Source organism: Oncorhynchus mykiss, chromosome 30 (genome assembly GCF_057628025.1).
Source record: "Oncorhynchus mykiss isolate SJ-2025 chromosome 30, ASM5762802v1, whole genome shotgun sequence".
In the NCBI taxonomy this organism is placed as follows: Eukaryota; Metazoa; Chordata; class Actinopteri; order Salmoniformes; family Salmonidae; genus Oncorhynchus; species Oncorhynchus mykiss.
In genome coordinates this window covers 3,460,001-3,483,265 of record NC_143051.1, presented here as the reverse complement: position 1 = coordinate 3,483,265, position 23,265 = coordinate 3,460,001, and the positions used below count along the sequence as shown (strand labels likewise).

General features: G+C 47.4%; 1 protein-coding gene across 1 annotated transcript in view; it reads left to right on the top strand.

The window, feature by feature from the left end:
• csmd2 (CUB and Sushi multiple domains 2) overlaps positions 1-23,265 on the top strand; it is a gene marked incomplete at its 5' end in the record, with an annotated part of 597,374 nt that overhangs the window by 528,221 nt on the left and 45,888 nt on the right. Inside the window, 2 exons of the mRNA XM_090227432.1 lie at positions 11,568-11,750; positions 18,808-18,984. Coding sequence (XP_090083558.1) covers positions 11,568-11,750; positions 18,808-18,984 — 360 coding nt within the window. The remainder of the gene's footprint in view (positions 1-11,567; positions 11,751-18,807; positions 18,985-23,265) is intronic.

Sequence of the window (23,265 nt, the reverse complement as noted above, 5' to 3'; positions counted from 1 at the left end):
GTACCATGTCAGATATAGACCACCTGTACCATGTCAGATATAGACCACCACCTGTACCTTGTCAGATATAGACCACCTGTACCATGTCAGATATAGACCACCACCTGTACCATGTCAGATATAGACTACTTATACCATGCCAGATATAGACCAACTGTACCATGTCAGATATAGACCACCTGTACCATGTCAGATATAGACCACCTGTACCATGTCAGATATAGACTACTTGTACCATGCCAGATATAGACCAACTGTACCATGTCAGATATAGACCACCTGCACCATGTCAGATATAGACCACCTGTACCATGTCAGATATAGACCACCTGTACCATGTCAGATGTAGACCCCCTGTACCATGTCAGATATAGACCACCTGTACCATGTCAGATATAGACCACCTGTACCATGTCAGATATAGACCACCTGTACCATGTCAGATATAGACTACTTGTACCATGCCAGATATAGACAACCTGTACCATGTCAGATATAGACCACCTGTACCATGTCAGATATAGACCACCACCTGTACCATGTCAGATATAGACCACCTGTACCATGTCAGATATAGACCACCACCTGCACCATGTCAGATATAGACCACCTGTACCATGTCAGATATAGACCACCACCTGTACCATGTCAGATATAGACCACCTGTACCTTGTCAGATATAGACCACCTGTACCATGTCAGATATAGACCACCACCTGTACCATGTCAGATATAGACTACTTGTACCATGCCAGATATAGACCAACTGTACCATGTCAGATATAGACCACCTGTACCATGTCAGATATAGACCACCTGTACCATGTCAGATATAGACTACTTGTACCATGCCAGATATAGACCAACTGTACCATGTCAGATATAGACCACCTGCACCATGTCAGATATAGACCACCTGTACCATGTCAGATATAGACCCCCTGTACCATGTCAGATATAGACCACCTGTACCATGTCAGATATAGACCACCACCTATATCACGTCAGATATAGACCACCTGTACCATGTCAGATATAGACCACCTGTACCATGTCAGATATAGACCACCTGTACCATGTCAGATATAGACCACCTGTACCATGTCAGATATAGACTACTTGTACCATGCCAGATATAGACCACCTGTACCATGTCAGATATAGACCACCTGTACCATGTCAGATATAGACCACCACCTGTACCATGTCAGATATAGACCACCTGTACCATGTCAGATATAGACCACCACCTGTACCATGTCAGATATAGACCACCTGTACCATGTCAGATATAGACCACCACCTGTACCATATCAGATATAGACCACCTGTACCATGTCAGATATAGACCACCACCTGTACCATGTCAGATATAGACCACCTGTACCATGTCAGATATAGACCACCACCTGTACCATGTCAGATATAGACCACCTGTACCATGTCAGATATAGACCACCACCTGTACCATGTCAGATATAGACCACCTGTACCATGTCAGATATAGACCACCACCTGTACCATGTCAGATATAGACCACCTGTACCATGTCAGATATAGACCACCACCTGTACCATATCAGATATAGACCACCTGTACCATGTCAGATATAGACCACCACCTGTACCATGTCAGATATAGACCACCTGTACCATGTCAGATATAGACCACCACCTGTACCATGTCAGATATAGACCACCTGTACCATGTCAGATATAGACCACCACCTGTACCTTGTAAGATATAGACCACCTGTACCATGTCAGATATAGACCACCACCTGTACCATGTCAGATATAGACTACTTGTACCATGCTAGATATAGACCAACTGTACCATGTCAGATATAGACCACCTGTACCATGTCAGATATAGACCACCACCTGTATCACGTCAGATATAGACCACCTGTACCATGTCAGATATAGACCACCTGTACCATGTCAGATATAGACCACCTGTACCATGTCAGATATAGACCACCACCTGTACCATGTCAGATATAGACTACTTGTACCATGTCAGATATAGACCACCACCTGTACCATGTCAGATATAGACCACCTGTACCATGTCAGATATAGACCACCACCTGTACCATGTCAGATATAGACTACTTGTACCATGCCAGATATAGGCCAACTGTACCATGTCAGATATAGACCCCCTGTACCATGTCAGATATAGACCACCTGTACCATGTCAGATATAGACCACCTGTACCATGTCAGATATAGACCACCTGTACCATGTCAGATATAGACCGCCTGTACCGTGTCAGATATAGACCTCCTGTACCATGTCAGATATAGACCACCTGTACCATGTCAGATATAGACCGCCTGTACCGTGTCAGATATAGACCTCCTGTACCATGTCAGATATAGACCACCTGTACCATGTCAGATATAGAACTCCACCTGTACCATGTCAGATATAGACCACCTGTACCATGTCAGATATAGACCACCTGTACCATGTCAGATAGAAACCACCTGTACCATGTCAGATATAGACCACCTGTACCATGTCAGATATAGACCACCACCTGTATCACGTCAGATATAGACCACCTGTACCATGTCAGATATAGACCACCTGTACCATGTCAGATATAGACCACCTGTACCATGTCAGATATAGACCACCACCTGTACCATGTCAGATATAGACTACTTGTACCATGTCAGATATAGACCACCACCTGTACCATGTCAGATATAGACCACCTGTACCATGTCAGATATAGACCACCACCTGTACCATGTCAGATATAGACTACTTGTACCATGCCAGATATAGGCCAACTGTACCATGTCAGATATAGACCCCCTGTACCATGTCAGATATAGACCACCTGTACCATGTCAGATATAGACCACCTGTACCATGTCAGATATAGACCACCTGTACCATGTCAGATATAGACCGCCTGTACCGTGTCAGATATAGACCTCCTGTACCATGTCAGATATAGACCACCTGTACCATGTCAGATATAGAACTCCACCTGTACCATGTCAGATATAGACCACCTGTACCATGTCAGATATAGACCACCTGTACCATTTCAGATATAGACCCCCTGTACCATGTCAGATATAGACCACCTGTACCATGTCAGATATAGACCACCACCTATATCACGTCAGATATAGACCACCTGTACCATGTCAGATATAGACCACCTGTACCATGTCAGATATAGACCACCTGTACCATGTCAGATATAGACCACCTGTACCATGTCAGATATAGACCACCACCTGTACCATGTCAGATATAGACTACTTGTACCATGTCAGATATAGACCACCACCTGTACCATGTCAGATATAGACCACCTGTACCATGTCAGATATAGACCACCTGTACCATGTCAGATATAGACCACCACCTGTACCATGTCAGATTTTTACTACTTGTACCGGGCCAGATATAGACCAACTGTACCATGTCAGATATAGACCCCCTGTACCATGTCAGATATAGACCACCTGTACCATGTCAGATATAGACCACCTGTACCATGTCAGATATAGACCGCCTGTACCGTGTCAGATATAGACCACCTGTACCATGTCAGATATAGCACTCCACCTGTACCATGTCAGATATAGACCACCTGTACCATGTCAGATATAGACCACCACCTGTACCTTGTAAGATATAGACCACCTGTACCATGTCAGATATAGACCACCACCTGTACCATGTCAGATATAGACTACTTGTACCATGCTAGATATAGACCAACTGTACCATGTCAGATATAGACCACCTGTACCATGTCAGATATAGACCACCTGTACCATGTCAGATATAGACCACCACCTGTATCACGTCAGATATAGACCACCTGTACCATGTCAGATATAGACCACCTGTACCATGTCAGATATAGACCACCTGTACCATGTCAGATATAGACCACCACCTGTACCATGTCAGATATAGACTACCTGTACCATGTCAGATATAGACCACCACCTGTACCATGTCAGATATAGACTACTTGTACCATGTCAGATATAGACCACCACCTGTACCATGTCAGATATAGACCACCTGTACCATGTCAGATATAGACCACCTGTACCATGTCAGATATAGACCACCACCTGTACCATGTCAGATATAGACTACTTGTACCGGGCCAGATATAGACCAACTGTACCATGTCAGATATAGACCACCTGTACCATGTCAGATATAGACCACCTGTACCATGTCAGATATAGACCGCCTGTACCGTGTCAGATATAGACCACCTGTACCATGTCAGATATAGGACTCCACCTGTACCATGTCAGATATAGACCACCTGTACCATGTCAGATATAGACCACCACCTGTACCTTGTCAGATATAGACCACCTGTACCATGTCAGATATAGACCACCACCTGTACCATGTCAGATATAGACTACTTGTACCATGCTAGATATAGACCAACTGTACCATGTCAGATATAGACCACCTGTACCATGTCAGATATAGACCACCTGTACCATGTCAGATATAGACTACTTGTACCATGCCAGATATAGACCAACTGTACCATGTCAGATATAGACCACCTGCACCATGTCAGATATAGACCACCTGTACCATGTCAGATATAGACCACCTGTACCATGTCAGATATAGACCCCATGTACCATGTCAGATATAGACCACCTGTACCTTGTCAGATATAGACCACCACCTGTACCATGTCAGATATAGACCACCTGTACCATGTCAGATATAGACCACCTGTACCATGTCAGATATAGACCACCTGTACCATGTCAGATATAGACCGCCTGTACCATGTCAGATATAGACTACTTGTACCATGCCAGATATAGACCACCTGTACCATGTCAGATATAGACCACCTGTACCATGTCAGATATAGACCACCACCTGTACCATGTCAGATATAGACCACCTGTACCATGTCAGATATAGACCACCACCTGTACCATGTCAGATATAGACCACCTGTACCATGTCAGATATAGACCACCACCTGTACCTTGTCAGATATAGACCACCTGTACCATGTCAGATATAGACCACCACCTGTACCATGTCAGATATAGACTACTTGTACCATGCCAGATATAGACCAACTGTACCATGTCAGATATAGACCACCTGCACCATGTCAGATATAGACCACCTGTACCATGTCAGATATAGACCACCTGTACCATGTCAGATATAGACCCCATGTACCATGTCAGATATAGACCACCTGTACCTTGTCAGATATAGACCACCACCTGTACCATGTCAGATATAGACCACCTGTACCATGTCAGATATAGACCACCTGTACCATGTCAGATATAGACCACCTGTACCATGTCAGATATAGACCACCTGTACCATGTCAGATATAGACTACTTGTACCATGCCAGATATAGACCAACTGTACCATGTCAGATATAGACCACCTGCACCATGTCAGATATAGACCACCTGTACCATGTCAGATATAGACCACCTGTACCATGTCAGATATAGACCCCCTGTACCATGTCAGATATAGACCACCTGTACCATGTCAGATATAGACCACCTGTACCATGTCAGATATAGACCATCTGTACCATGTCAGATATAGACCACCTGTACCATGTCAGATATAGACTACTTGTACCATGCCAGATATAGACCACCTGTACCATGTCAGATATAGACCACCTGTACCATGTCAGATATAGACCACCACCTGTACCATGTCAGATATAGACCACCTGTACCATGTCAGATATAGACCACCACCTGTACCATGTCAGATATAGACCACCTGTACCATGTCAGATATAGACCACCACCTGTACCTTGTCAGATATAGACCACCTGTACCATGTCAGATATAGACCACCACCTGTACCATGTCAGATATAGACTACTTGTACCATGCCAGATATAGACCAACTGTACCATGTCAGATATAGACCCCCTGTACCATGTCAGATATAGACCACCTGTACCATGTCAGATATAGACCACCTGTACCATGTCAGATATAGACCGCCTGTACCGTGTCAGATATAGACCTCCTGTACCATGTCAGATATAGACCACCTGTACCATGTCAGATATAGAACTCCACCTGTACCATGTCAGATATAGACCACCTGTACCATGTCAGATATAGACCACCTGTACCATTTCAGATATAGACCCCCTGTACCATGTCAGATATAGACCACCTGTACCATGTCAGATATAGACCACCACCTATATCACGTCAGATATAGACCACCTGTACCATGTCAGATATAGACCACCTGTACCATGTCAGATATAGACCACCTGTACCATGTCAGATATAGACCACCTGTACCATGTCAGATATAGACCACCACCTGTACCATGTCAGATATAGACTACTTGTACCGGGCCAGATATAGACCAACTGTACCATGTCAGATATAGACTCCCTGTACCATGTCAGATATAGACCACCTGTACCATGTCAGATATAGACCACCACCTGTACCATGTCAGATATAGACTACTTGTACCGGGCCAGATATAGACCAACTGTACCATGTCAGATATAGACCCCCTGTACCATGTCAGATATAGACCACCTGTACCATGTCAGATATAGACCACCTGTACCATGTCAGATATAGACCGCCTGTACCGTGTCAGATATAGACCACCTGTACCATGTCAGATATAGAACTCCACCTGTACCATGTCAGATATAGACCACCTGTACCATGTCAGATATAGACCACCACCTGTACCTTGTCAGATATAGACCACCTGTACCATGTCAGATATAGACCACCACCTGTACCATGTCAGATATAGACTACTTGTACCATGCCAGATATAGACCAACTGTACCATGTCAGATATAGACCACCTGTACCATGTCAGATATAGACCACCTATACCATGTCAGATATAGACTACTTGTACCATGCCAGATATAGACCAACTGTACCATGTCAGATATAGACCACCTGCACCATGTCAGATATAGACCACCTGTACCATGTCAGATATAGACCACCTGTACCATGTCAGATATAGACCCCCTGTACCATGTCAGATATAGGCCACCTGTACCATGTCAGATATAGACCACCACCTGTACCATGTCAGATATAGACCACCTGTACCATGTCAGATATAGACCACCTGTACCATGTCAGATATAGACCACCACCTGTACCATGTCAGATATAGACCACCTGTACCATGTCAGATATAGACCACCACCTGTACCTTGTCAGATATAGACCACCTGTACCATGTCAGATATAGACCACCACCTGTACCATGTCAGATATAGACTACTTATACCATGCCAGATATAGACCAACTGTACCATGTCAGATATAGACCACCTGTACCATGTCAGATATAGACCACCTGTACCATGTCAGATATAGACTACTTGTACCATGCCAGATATAGACCAACTGTACCATGTCAGATATAGACCACCTGCACCATGTCAGATATAGACCACCTGTACCATGTCAGATATAGACCACCTGTACCATGTCAGATGTAGACCCCCTGTACCATGTCAGATATAGACCACCTGTACCATGTCAGATATAGACCACCTGTACCATGTCAGATATAGACCACCTGTACCATGTCAGATATAGACTACTTGTTCCATGCCAGATATAGACCACCTGTACCATGTCAGATATAGACCACCTGTACCATGTCAGATATAGACCACCACCTGTACCATGTCAGATATAGACCACCTGTACCATGTCAGATATAGACCACCACCTGCACCATGTCAGATATAGACCACCTGTACCATGTCAGATATAGACCACCACCTGTACCATGTCAGATATAGACCACCTGTACCTTGTCAGATATAGACCACCTGTACCATGTCAGATATAGACCACCACCTGTACCATGTCAGATATAGACTACTTGTACCATGCCAGATATAGACCAACTGTACCATGTCAGATATAGACCACCTGTACCATGTCAGATATAGACCACCTGTACCATGTCAGATATAGACTACTTGTACCATGCCAGATATAGACCAACTGTACCATGTCAGATATAGACCACCTGCACCATGTCAGATATAGACCACCTGCACCATGTCAGATATAGACCACCTGTACCATGTCAGATATAGACCCCCTGTACCATGTCAGATATAGACCACCTGTACCATGTCAGATATAGACCACCACCTATATCACGTCAGATATAGACCACCTGTACCATGTCAGATATAGACCACCTGTACCATGTCAGATATAGACCACCTGTACCATGTCAGATATAGACCACCTGTACCATGTCAGATATAGACTACTTGTACCATGCCAGATATAGACCACCTGTACCATGTCAGATATAGACCACCTGTACCATGTCAGATATAGACCACCACCTGTACCATGTCAGATATAGACCACCTGTACCATGTCAGATATAGACCACCACCTGTACCATGTCAGATATAGACCACCTGTACCATGTCAGATATAGACCACCACCTGTACCATATCAGATATAGACCACCTGTACCATGTCAGATATAGACCACCACCTGTACCATGTCAGATATAGACCACCTGTACCATGTCAGATATAGACCACCACCTGTACCATGTCAGATATAGACCACCTGTACCATGTCAGATATAGACCACCACCTGTACCATGTCAGATATAGACCACCTGTACCATGTCAGATATAGACCACCACCTGTACCATGTCAGATATAGACCACCTGTACCATGTCAGATATAGACCACCACCTGTACCATGTCAGATATAGACCACCTGTACCATGTCAGATATAGACCACCACCTGTACCATGTCAGATATAGACCACCTGTACCATGTCAGATATAGACCACCACCTGTACCATATCAGATATAGACCACCTGTACCATGTCAGATATAGACCACCACCTGTACCATGTCAGATATAGACCACCTGTACCATGTCAGATATAGACCACCACCTGTACCTTGTCAGATATAGACCACCTGTACCATGTCAGATATAGACCACCACCTGTACCATGTCAGATATAGACTACTTATACCATGCCAGATATAGACCAACTGTACCATGTCAGATATAGACCACCTGTACCATGTCAGATATAGACCACCTGTACCATGTCAGATATAGACTACTTGTACCATGCCAGATATAGACCAACTGTACCATGTCAGATATAGACCATCTGCACCATGTCAGATATAGACCACCTGTACCATGTCAGATATAGACCACCTGTACCATGTCAGATGTAGACCCCCTGTACCATGTCAGATATAGACCACCTGTACCATGTCAGATATAGACCACCTGTACCATGTCAGATATAGACCACCTGTACCATGTCAGATATAGACTACTTGTACCATGCCAGATATAGACCACCTGTACCATGTCAGATATAGACCACCTGTACCATGTCAGATATAGACCACCACCTGTACCATGTCAGATATAGACCACCTGTACCATGTCAGATATAGACCACCACCTGCACCATGTCAGATATAGACCACCTGTACCATGTCAGATATAGACCACCACCTGTACCATGTCAGATATAGACCACCTGTACCTTGTCAGATATAGACCACCTGTACCATGTCAGATATAGACCACCACCTGTACCATGTCAGATATAGACTACTTGTACCATGCCAGATATAGACCAACTGTACCATGTCAGATATAGACCACCTGTACCATGTCAGATATAGACCACCTGTACCATGTCAGATATAGACTACTTGTACCATGCCAGATATAGACCAACTGTACCATGTCAGATATAGACCACCTGCACCATGTCAGATATAGACCACCTGTACCATGTCAGATATAGACCCCCTGTACCATGTCAGATATAGACCACCTGTACCATGTCAGATATAGACCACCACCTATATCACGTCAGATATAGACCACCTGTACCATGTCAGATATAGACCACCTGTACCATGTCAGATATAGACCACCTGTACCATGTCAGATATAGACCACCTGTACCATGTCAGATATAGACTACTTGTACCATGCCAGATATAGACCACCTGTACCATGTCAGATATAGACCACCTGTACCATGTCAGATATAGACCACCACCTGTACCATGTCAGATATAGACCACCTGTACCATGTCAGATATAGACCACCACCTGTACCATGTCAGATATAGACCACCTGTACCATGTCAGATATAGACCACCACCTGTACCATATCAGATATAGACCACCTGTACCATGTCAGATATAGACCACCACCTGTACCATGTCAGATATAGACCACCTGTACCATGTCAGATATAGACCACCACCTGTACCATGTCAGATATAGACCACCTGTACCATGTCAGATATAGACCACCACCTGTACCATGTCAGATATAGACCACCTGTACCATGTCAGATATAGACCACCACCTGTACCATGTCAGATATAGACCACCACCTGTACCATGTCAGATATAGACCACCTGTACCATGTCAGATATAGACCACCACCTGTACCATGTCAGATATAGACCACCTGTACCATGTCAGATATAGACCACCACCTGTACCATGTCAGATATAGACCACCTGTACCATGTCAGATATAGACCACCACCTGTACCATGTCAGATATAGACCACCTGTACCATGTCAGATATAGACCACCACCTGTACCATATCAGATATAGACCACCTGTACCATGTCAGATATAGACCACCACCTGTACCATGTCAGATATAGACCACCTGTACCATGTCAGATATAGACCACCACCTGTACCATGTCAGATATAGACCACCTGTACCATGTCAGATATAGACCACCACCTGTACCATGTCAGATATAGACCACCTGTACCATGTCAGATATAGACCACCACCTGTACCATGTCAGATATAGAGTTGAAATGTATTACATTTTGAGTTTGCATCCCAATATTACACTTTATATGCATCACAGAACATGAAAATACAACAACAACCGTTTGACGTAGAAACACCAGATTTTCAGCTTTTTTTTCCTTCTAAATAACGTTTATTAATTATGAAATGATGAAACATTTCAACAGTAACATTCCACCCATGTGGCCACTAGGTCATGTGACTGAAAAGGAAATGTCTACAAACAGTCAGGGATCTGTTACATTAAGGTTCTGAGGTCAGAAGGACGAACCAGGAGAGCGAGAGAGAAATTATTTGAAAATGTCAATTATAACCAAATGACGTCATGAGACTCTTCCGGGCGCCATTTCTTTATTTTCTGACCTTTTTTCAAGACGATTATGTTTAATCTTCTTCAAAAGCATTTTCTATATTTATTTATATATATATATTGGGGTGACAGTAACCGACAGGTTGCTGGATCGAATCCCCGAGCTGAAAAAGTCAAACTCTGTCGTTCTGCCCCTGAACGAAGCAGTTAACCCTTCAAGAATTTGTTCTTGATGTTCTTAACTGACTTGCTTAGTTAAATACAGGTTTAATTAAAAGCTATATATATATATGTGTTTTCTCTCTTTCCGCCCCTCTTTCTCCAGGAGAGTCGTCTGGTCTGTGTGGGGATCCAGGTATCCCAGGCCACGGTATCAGACTCGGAGAAGACTTCTCAGTGGGCAGTGTGGTGGGGTTCAGCTGTGAACAGGGATATGTCCTACGAGGTTCCTCAGAGAGAACATGCCAACCTAACAGCACCTGGGTGGGCACACAGCCAGAGTGCCATGGTAAGATGCAGGACACAAACATATTTACAAGCAGAACACACACACGATCTGAACTAGAACACAACACACACACACACATTCTGAACATAAACACAACATATGCGCACACACACACACACATTCTGAAGAAGAATACAACACACCCAGTGCTAAACCACTGCCCGAACAAGAACCCTAACACACACACATTCTGAACATAAACACAACAGACACACACACACATTCTGAACATAAACACAACAGACACACACACACATTCTGAACATAAACACAACAGACACACACACACATTCTGAACATAAACACAACAGACACACACACACATTCTGAACATAAACACAACAGACACACACACACATTCTGAACATAAACACAACAGACACACACACACATTCTGAAGAAGAATACAACACACACAGTGCTAAACCACAGTAGTGTCTCTCAACCATATGCCTGCCTGCCTGCCTGCCTGCCTGACTGCCTGACTGCCTGCCTGACTGTCTGCCTGACTGTCTGCCTGACTGCCTGCCTGACTGCCTGCCTGCTTGCCTGTCTCTCTGCCTCTCTGTCTGTCTGTCTGTCTGTCTGTCAGTCTCTCTGCCTGTCTCTCTGTCTCTCTGTCTGTCTGCCTGCCTGCCTGTCTCTCTGCCACCTTAACACATAGAAATCCACTAGTGGTTAGCCTCTTTAATAACATCACACTCTGTTACCACTCAGTTTCCTGTCTCTCTGACCAATACAATGTAGCAATGGGATCCAATCCATTTCAATTTCTTCTCAATTCTGTCTATCCGGAAGGGTTGAGATAAATGCCCTTGCTATTTCTTCTCAATTTAGCGGAGACAGAGGAGGGGGGAGAGAGACAGAGGAGGGGGGAGAGAGACAGAGGAGGGGTGGAGAGAGACAGAAGAGGGGCGGAGAGAGACAGAGGAGGGGGGAGAGAGACAGAGGAGGGGGAGAGAGACAGAGGAGGGGGGAGAGAGACAGAGGAGGGGGAGAGAGACAGAGGAGGGGGGAGAGAGACAGAGGAGGGGCGAGAGAGACAGAGGAGGGGGAGATATTGCCAAACAGATGGCCATACAGACAGTGCTACATACAGATTGTCATATAGATTGTCAAACAGACTGTCTAACAGAATTTCATACAGACTATCATACAGATTGTCATACAGACTGTCATACAGACTGTCATACAGACCTTCATAGAGATTGTCAGACAGTGCTACATACAGACTGTCATACAGATTGTCAAACACACTGTCAAACAGACTGTCATACAGACTATCATACAGATTCTCAAACACACTGTGTAACAGATTGTCATACAGACTATCATACAGATTCTCAAACAGAATGTCATACATACAGTGCTACATACAGACTGTCATACAGATTGTCATACAGATTGTCATACAGACTGTCAAACAGACTATCATACAGATTGTCATACAGACTATCATACAGATTGTCATACAGACTGTCATACAGACTGTCATACAGACCTTCATAGAGATTGTCAGACAGTGCTACATACAGACTGTCATACAGATTGTCAAACACACTGTCAAACAGACTGTCATACAGACTATCATACAGATTCTCAAACACACTGTGTAACAGATTGTCATACAGACTATCATACAGATTCTCAAACAGAATGTCATACATACAGTGCTACATACAGACTGTCATACAGATTGTCATACATACAGTGCTACATACAGACTGTCATACAGATTGTCATACAGATTGTCATACAGACTGTCAAACAGACTATCATACAGATTGTCATACAGACTATCATACATATTGTCATACAGACTGTCATACAGATTGTCATACAGATTGTGACACAGACTGTCATACAGACTGTCATACAGATTGTCATACAGACAGTACTACATACAAAATGTCATACAGACTGTCATACAGATTGTCGTACAGATTGTCGTACAGACTGTCGTACAGACTGTCATACACATTTTCATACAGACTGTCATACAGACTGTCATACAGACCTTCATAGAGATTGTCAGACAGTGCTACATACAGACTGTCATACAGACCTTCATACAGATTGTTGTACAGATTGTCATACAGACTGTCATACAGACCTTCATACAGATTGTCATACAGACGGGCATACAGACCTTCATACAGACTGTCATACAGACCTTCATACAGATTGTCATACAGACTGTCGTACAGATTGTCGTACAGACTGTCATACAGATTGTCATACAGACTGTCATACAGACTGTCATACAGACTGTCATACCAATTGTAATACAGATTTTCATACAGACTGTCATACAGATTGTCAAACACTGTCAAACAGATTGTCATACAGACTATCATACAGATTCTCAAACAGAATGTCATACATACAGTGCTACATACAGACTGTCATACAGATTGTCATACATACAGTACATACAGTGCTACATACAGACTGTCATACAGATAGTCATACAGATTGTCAAACAGACTGTCAAACAGATTGTCATACAGACTATCATACAGATTGTCATACAGACTGTCATACAGATTGTCATACAGACAGTACTACATACATAATGTCATACAGACTGTCATACAGACTGTCATACAGATTGTCGTACAGACTGTCATACAGACTGTCATACAGACTGTCATACAGACTGTCATAACAATTGTAATACACATTTTCATACAGACTGTCATACAGACTGTCATACAGACCTTCATAGAGATTGTCAGACAGTGCTACATACAGACTGTCATACAGACCTTCATACAGATTGTTGTACAGATTGTCATACAGATTGTCATACAGACCTTCATACAGACTGGCATACAGACCTTCATACAGATTGTCATGCAGACTGTCATACAGACCTTCATACACATTGTCATACAGACTGTCATACAGACTGTCATACAGATTGTCATACAGACTGTCATACAGATTGTCATACAGACTGTCATACATATTGTCATACAGACTGTCATACAGACTGTCATACAGACTGTCATACAGACTGTCATAACAATTGTAATACACATTTTCATACAGACTGTCATACAGACTGTCATACAGACCTTCATAGAGATTGTCAGAGTGTGCTACATATAGACTGTCATACAGACTGTCAGACAGATTGTTGTACAGATTGTCATACAGACTGTCATACAGACCTTCATACAGATTGTCATACAGACAGACATACAGACCTTCATACAGACTGTCATACAGATTGTCTACAGACTGTCATACAGACTGTCGTACAGACTGTCGTACAGATTGTCGTACAGACTGTCATACAGATTGTCATACAGACTGTCATACCAATTGTAATACAGATTTTCATACAGACTGTCATACAGACTGTCATACAGACCTTCATAGAGATTGTCAGACAGTGCTACATACAGACTGTCATACAGACCTTCATACAGATTGTCATACAGTGCTACATACAGACTGTCATACAGACCTTCATACAGATTGTCATACAGACCTTCATACAGACCTTCATACAGATTGTCATACAGACTGTCATACAGACCTTCATACAGATTGTCATACAGACCTTCATACACAGATAGTCAGACAGACAGTTCTATATACAGAGGGGGGAGAGAGACAGAGGAGGGGGGGAAAGAGACAGAGGAGGGAGAGAGAGAGACAGAGGAGGGTGGGAGAGAGACAGAGGAGGGGGAGAGAGACAGAGGAGGGGGGGAGAGAGACAGAGGAGGGGGGGAGAGACAGAGGAGGGGGGAGAGAGACAGAGGAGGGGCGAGAGAGACAGAGGAGGGGGAGATATTGCCAAACAGATGGCCATACAGACAGTGCTACATACAGATTGTCATACAGATTGTCAAACACACTGTCAAACAGATTGTCATACAGACTATCATACAGATTCTCAAACAGAATGTCATACATACAGTGCTACATACAGACTGTCATACAGATTGTCATACATACAGTGCTACATACAGACTGTCATACAGATTGTCATACAGATTGTCAAACAGACTGTCAAACAGACTATCATACAGATTGTCATACAGACTATCATACAGATTGTCATACAGACTGTCATACAGATTGTCATACAGACAGTGCTATATACATATTGTCATACAGATTGTCATACAGATTGTGATACAGACTGTCATACAGACTGTCATACAGATTGTCATACAGGCTGTACTACATGCAAAATGTCATACAGACTGTCATACAGACTGTCATACAGATTGTCGTACAGACTGTCGTACAGACTGTCATACAGACTGTCATACAGACCTTCATAGAGATTGTCAGACAGTGCTACATACAGACTGTCATACCAGTTCTACAGACGGTGCTTGAGACAGACAGCTCTAGGGCAGTTCTACAGACATTTTCTACATACAGTTCGAGAGGGAGAGAGAGCTGTCTCACTCCCCCTCTCTATCTCTCTCTCCCTCCATCCCTCACTCCTTCTCTCTCTTTGTGTGGTGCCTGAGGGGTGGCCACCTGTTCATGGTTGGCAAAGACATCAAGGCCCAGTCACAGCTGGTCATTATAGAGGGGCCATTGCTTGCCCACACACACACACACATACACACACACACTGAGAGTGCTGTGGTGCAATGGCCCATGGGCCGTTGGGCCTAGAGCAGGAAGGAGGAGGATAAGGAGACAGTAATGAACATACACATCATCCTCCACTGGATCCACTGGTCAAAAGACCACAGACCTAGGAAATAGAGAGAGAGAGAGAGGGAAGGGGGAGAGAGGGAAGGGGAGAGAGAGGGAAGGGGAGAGAGGGAGAGGGAGAGAGGGAGGGGAGAGAGGGGAGAGAGAGGTAAGGGGGAGAGAGAGAGAGAGAAGAGGGAAGGGAGGAAGGGAGAGAGGGAGGGAAGGGGGAGAAAGAGGGAAGGGAGAGAGAGAGAGGAAAGGGGAAGGGGAGGAAAGGGATAGAGGGGGAGAGAGAGGGGGAAGGGGAGAGAGAGAGGGAAGGGGGAGAGAGAGGGAAGGGGGAGAGAGACCACAGGACTTAGAATGGGGAGAGAGAGACGGAAGGGGGAGAGAGGGATGGGAGAGAGGGAAGGGGTGAGAAAGGGAAGGGGAGGGAGAGGGAAGGGGAGGGAGAGGGAGGGGGAGAGATGGAAGGGGGGAGAGAGAGAGAGAGAGATAAGAGGGAAGGGGAGGAAAGGGAGAGAGGGAGGGAGGGGGAGAGAGAGGGAGGGGGAAGGAGGGAGGGAGGGAAGGTGAGAGAGAGAGAGAAGGGAGAGAGAGAGAGAGAGTGGGAGAGAGAGGGAAGGGGGAGAGTGGGGGGGTAGGGGGAGAGAGAGAGAGAGAGAGAAGAGGGAAGGTGAGGGAAGGGGGAGAGAGGGGGAAGGGGGAGAGTGGGAAAGGGGGAGAGGGAAGGGGTGAGAAAGGGAAGGGGAGGGAGAGGGAAGGGGAGGGAGAGGGAGGGGGAGAGATGGAAGGGGAGAGAGAGAGAGAGAGAGATAAGAGGGAAGGGGAGGAAAGGGAGAGAGGGAGGGAGGGGGAGAGAGGGGGAAGGGGGAGGGGAGGGAAGGTGAGAGAGAGAGAGAGGGAGAGAGAGAGAGAGAGTGGGAGAGAGAGGGAAGGGGAGAGTGGGGGGGGTAGGGGGAGAGAGAGAGAGAGAGAGAGGGAAGGTGAGGGAAGGGGGAGAGAGGGGAAGGGGGAGAGTGGGAAGGGGGGAGGAGGGAAGGGGGAGAGATGGGGGGAGGGGGAGAGAGAGAGAGAAGAGGGAAGGGATAGAGGGAGGGAAGGGGGAGAGAGGGGGAAGGGGGAGAGAGGGAGGGAAGGGGGGAGAGAGAGGTGGAAGAGAAAGAGAGAGAGGGAAGGGGGAGAGGGAGGGAAGGGGTGAGGGGGAGGGGGAGAGAGAGAGGGAAAGGGGTGGAGGGAAGGGGGAGAGGGGAAGGGGGAGAGTGGGGGAAGGGGGAGAGAGGAAGGGGAGAGAGAGGGAAGGAGAGGGAGAGGGAGGGGGAGAGAGGGAAGAGAGAGAGAGAGAGAGAGGGAGGGGAGGGAGAGGAGAGGGGAGAGGAGGAGGGGAGAGAGAGAGGGGGAGGGGAAGGGAGAGGAGAGGAGAGAGAGAGAGAAGGGAGAGAGAGAGAGGGAGAGAGAGGGGAGGGTGGAGAAAGGGAAGGGGGAGAGAGAGAGAGAGAGAGAGAGAGAGAGAGAGAGAGAGAGAGAGAGAGAGAGGGAGGTGAGGGAAGGGGGAGAGAGGGGGAAGGGGAGAGAGGGGAGAGGGGAAGGGGGGAGAGAGGGAGGGGGAGAGAGAGAGAAGAGGGAGGGAGAGGGAGGGAAGGGGGAGAGAGGGGGAGGGGGATAGAGGGAGGGATGGGGGAGAGAGTAGAGGAGGGAGAGAGAGAGGGAAGGTGAGGGGGAGGGGAGAGAGGGGGGAAGGGGGAGAGAGGGAGAGGGGAAGGGGGGAGAGAGGGATGGGGGAGAGAGAGAGAGAAGAGGGAAGGGATAGAGGGAGGGAAGGGGGAGAGAGGGAGGGAAGGATAGGGAGGGAAGGGGGAGAGAGGGAGGGAAGAGGGTGACAGGGGGAAGGGGGAGAGAGAGAGGGAAGGGGGTGACAGGGGGAAGGGGAGAGAGAGAGGGAAGGGGGAGAGGGAGGGAAGGGGAGAGAAGAGAGAGAGAGAGAGAGAGAGAGAGAGAGAGAAGAGAGAGAGAGAGAGAGAGGAGGGTGACAAGGGGAAGGGGGGAAGAGAGAAGAAGGAGGGAAGGGGAGAGAGAGAGAGGGAAGGGGGTGACAGGGGAAGGGAGAGAGAGAGAGGAGAGAGAGAGAGAGAGAGAGAGAGAGAGAGAAGAGAGAGAGAGAGAGAGGAGGGTGACAAGGGGAAGGGGGGAAGAGAGAAGAAGGAGGGAAGGGGAGAGAGAAAGCAAGAGAGGGAGAGGGAGAGAGGGGGAGTGGGGGATCACTTTGCCTAAATCCTATTCTTAATATGTATTGCATTAACACTTCTCTCTCTCTCCCTCCTTCTCTCCCTACCTATTTCATCCTCCCCCTCTCTCTCCCTCTCCTCTCTCCCTCTCCCTCTCTCAGTGATCTCCTGTGGGAACCCAGGAACACCCCGTAACTCTCAGATCCTGTCTCATGATGGCCTGGTGTTTTCCCGCTCCATCACCTACACCTGTCGAGACGGTTACTACTCCAACGGACTGCTCACACGCCACTGCACGGTTAACGGGACCTGGACCGGCAGCATGCCTGAGTGCACGGGTACAGAGAGAAACTAAAAACACACAGTGGAATACTCCATATAAACTGTGCTTGCTAATGCAACGGATGGCAGTGATATTCCCCTCGTCCTTTTAAAGATCTCGTTTTTGGTATTTATTGAATTAGTCAATTTCTGATATATTCTCAAAATGTTTATCAGAAATCTAAGATTTCAGGACGACTCAAAGTGGAGATGTCCTGGTCTCACACAGTGTCTGCCTCCTGCAGGGATAGACTGAGAGGTGTCCTGGTCTCACACAGTGGTCTGCCTCCTGCAGGGATAGACTGAGAGGTGTCCTGGTCTCACACAGTGGTCTGCCTCCTGCAGGGATAAACTGAGAGGTGTCCTGGTCTCACACAGTGGTCTGCCTCCTGCAGGGATAGACTGAGAGATGTCCTGGTCTCACACAGTGGTCTGCCTCCTGCAGGGATAGACTGAGAGATGTCCTGGTCTCACACAGTGGTCTGCCTCCTGCAGGGATAGACTGAGAGATGTCCTGGTCTCACACAGTGGTCAGCCTCCTGCAGGGATAGACTGAGAGATGTCCTGGTCTCACACAGTGGTCTGCCTCCTGTAAGGATAGACTGAGAGATGTCCTGGTCTCACACAGTGTTTTGCCTCCTGTAAGGATAGACTGAGAGATGTCCTGGCCTCACACAGTGGTCTGCCTCCTGCAGGGATAGACTGAGAGATGTCCTGGTCTCACACAGTGGTCTGCCTCCTGCAGGGATAGACTGAGAGATGTCCTGGTCTCACACATTGGTCTGCCTCCTGCAGGGATAGACTGAGAGATGTCCTGGTCTCACACAGTGGTCAGCCTCCTGCAGGGATAGACTGAGAGATGTCCTGGTCTCACACAGTGGTCTGCCTCCTGCAGGGATAGACTGAGAGATGTCCTGGCCTCACACAGTGGTCTGCCTCCTGCAGGGATAGACTGAGAGATGTCCTGGTCTCACACAGTGGTCAGCCTCCTTCAGGGATAGACTGAGAGATGTCCTGGTCTCACACAGTGGTCTGCCTCCTGCAGGGATAGACTGAGAGATGTCCTGGTCTCACACAGTGGTCTGCCTCCTGCAGGATAGACTGAGAGATGTCCTGGTCTCACACAGTGGTCTGCCTCCTGTAAGGATAGACTGAGAGATGTCCTGGTCTCTAACAGTGGTCTGCCTCCTGCAGGGATAGACTGAGAGATGTCCTGGTCTCACACAGTGGTCTGCCTCCTGCAGGGATAGACTGAGAGATGTCCTGGTCTCACACAGTGGTCAGCCTCCTGCAGGGATAGACTGAGAGATGTCCTGGCCTCACACAGTGGTCAGCCTCCTGCAGGGATAGACTGAGAGATGTCCTGGTCTCACACAGTGGTCAGCCTCCTGCAGGGATAGACTGAGAGATGTCCTGGTCTCACACAGTGGTCAGCCTCCTGCAGGGATAGACTGAGAGATGTCCTGGTCTCACACAGTGGTCTGCCTCCTGCAGGGATAGACTGAGAGATGTCCTGGTCTCACACAGTGGTCAGCCTCCTGCAGGGATAGACTGAGAGATGTCCTGGTCTCACACAGTGGTCTGCCTCCTGTAAGGATAGACTGAGAGATGTCCTGGTCTCACACAGTGTTTTGCCTCCTGTAAGGATAGACTGAGAGATGTCCTGGCCTCACACAGTGGTCTGCCTCCTGCAGGGATAGACTGAGAGATGTCCTGGTCTCACACAGTGGTCTGCCTCCTGCAGGGATAGACTGAGAGATGTCCTGGTCTCACACATTGGTCTGCCTCCTGCAGGGATAGACTGAGAGATGTCCTGGTCTCACACAGTGGTCAGCCTCCTGCAGGGATAGACTGAGAGATGTCCTGGTCTCACACAGTGGTCTGCCTCCTGCAGGGATAGACTGAGAGATGTCCTGGCCTCACACAGTGGTCTGCCTCCTGCAGGGATAGACTGAGAGATGTCCTGGTCTCACACAGTGGTCAGCCTCCTTCAGGGATAGACTGAGAGATGTCCTGGTCTCACACAGTGGTCTGCCTCCTGCAGGGATAGACTGAGAGATGTCCTGGTCTCACACAGTGGTCTGCCTCCTGCAGGGATAGACTGAGAGATGTCCTGGTCTCACACAGTGGTCTGCCTCCTGTAAGGATAGACTGAGAGATGTCCTGGTCTCTAACAGTGGTCTGCCTCCTGCAGGGATAGACTGAGAGATGTCCTGGTCTCACACAGTGGTCTGCCTCCTGCAGGGATAGACTGAGAGATGTCCTGGTCTCACACAGTGGTCAGCCTCCTGCAGGGATAGACTGAGAGATGTCCTGGTCTCACACAGTGGTCTGCCTCCTGTAAGGATAGACTGAGAGATGTCCTGGTCTCACACAGTGGTCTGCCTCCTGTAAGGATAGACTGAGAGATGTCCTGGTCTCACACAGTGGTCAGCCTCCTGCAGGGATAGACTGAGAGATGTCCTGGTCTCACACAGTGGTCTGCCTCCTGCAGGGATAGACTGAGAGATGTCCTGGTCTCACACAGTGGTCAGCCTCCTGCAGGGATAGACTGAGAGATGTCCTGGTCTCACACAGTGGTCTGCCTCCTGCAGGGATAGACTGAGAGATGTCCTGGCCTCACACAGTGGTCTGCCTCCTGCAGGGATAGACTGAGAGATGTCCTGGTCTCACACAGTGGTCAGCCTCCTTCAGGGATAGACTGAGAGATGTCCTGGTCTCACACAGTGGTCTGCCTCCTGCAGGGATAGACTGAGAGATGTCCTGGTCTCACACAGTGGTCTGCCTCCTGCAGGGATAGACTGAGAGATGTCCTGGTCTCACACAGTGGTCTGCCTCCTGCAGGGATAGACTGAGAGATGTCCTGGTCTCACACAGTGGTCTGCCTCCTGCAGGGATAGACTGAGAGATGTCCTGGTCTCACACAGTGGTCAGCCTCCTGCAGGGATAGACTGAGAGATGTCCTGGTCTCACACAGTGGTCAGCCTCCTGCAGGGATAGACTGAGAGATGTCCTGGTCTCACACAGTGTTTTGCCTCCTGCAGGGATAGATTGAGAGATGTCCTGGTCTCACACAGTGGTCAGCCTCCTGCAGGGATAGACTGAGAGATGTCCTGGTCTCACACAGTGTTTTGCCTCCTGTAAGGATAGACTGAGAGATGTCCTGGCCTCACACAGTGGTCTGCCTCCTGCAGGGATAGACTGAGAGATGTCCTGGTCTCACACAGTGGTCTGCCTCCTGCAGGGATAGACTGAGAGATGTCCTGGTCTCACACATTGGTCTGCCTCCTGCAGGGATAGACTGAGAGATGTCCTGGTCTCACACAGTGGTCAGCCTCCTGCAGGGATAGACTGAGAGATGTCCTGGTCTCACACAGTGGTCTGCCTCCTGCAGGGATAGACTGAGAGATGTCCTGGTCTCACACAGTGGTCTGCCTCCTGCAGGGATAGACTGAGAGATGTCCTGGTCTCACACAGTGGTCAGCCTCCTGCAGGGATAGACTGAGAGATGTCCTGGTCTCACACAGTGGTCAGCCTCCTGCAGGGATAGACTGAGAGATGTCCTGGTCTCACACAGTGTTTTGCCTCCTGCAGGGATAGATTGAGAGATGTCCTGGTCTCACACAGTGGTCAGCCTCCTGCAGGGATAGACTGAGAGATGTCCTGGTCTCACACAGTGTTTTGCCTCCTGTAAGGATAGACTGAGAGATGTCCTGGCCTCACACAGTGGTCTGCCTCCTGCAGGGATAGACTGAGAGATGTCCTGGTCTCACACAGTGGTCTGCCTCCTGCAGGGATAGACTGAGAGATGTCCTGGTCTCACACATTGGTCTGCCTCCTGCAGGGATAGACTGAGAGATGTCCTGGTCTCACACAGTGGTCAGCCTCCTGCAGGGATAGACTGAGAGATGTCCTGGTCTCACACAGTGGTCTGCCTCCTGCAGGGATAGACTGAGAGATGTCCTGGCCTCACACAGTGGTCTGCCTCCTGCAGGGATAGACTGAGAGATGTCCTGGTCTCACACAGTGGTCAGCCTCCTTCAGGGATAGACTGAGAGATGTCCTGGTCTCACACAGTGGTCTGCCTCCTGCAGGGATAGACTGAGAGATGTCCTGGTCTCACACAGTGGTCTGCCTCCTGCAGGGATAGACTGAGAGATGTCCTGGTCTCACACAGTGGTCTGCCTCCTGTAAGGATAGACTGAGAGATGTCCTGGTCTCTAACAGTGGTCTGCCTCCTGCAGGGATAGACTGAGAGATGTCCTGGTCTCACACAGTGGTCTGCCTCCTGCAGGGAT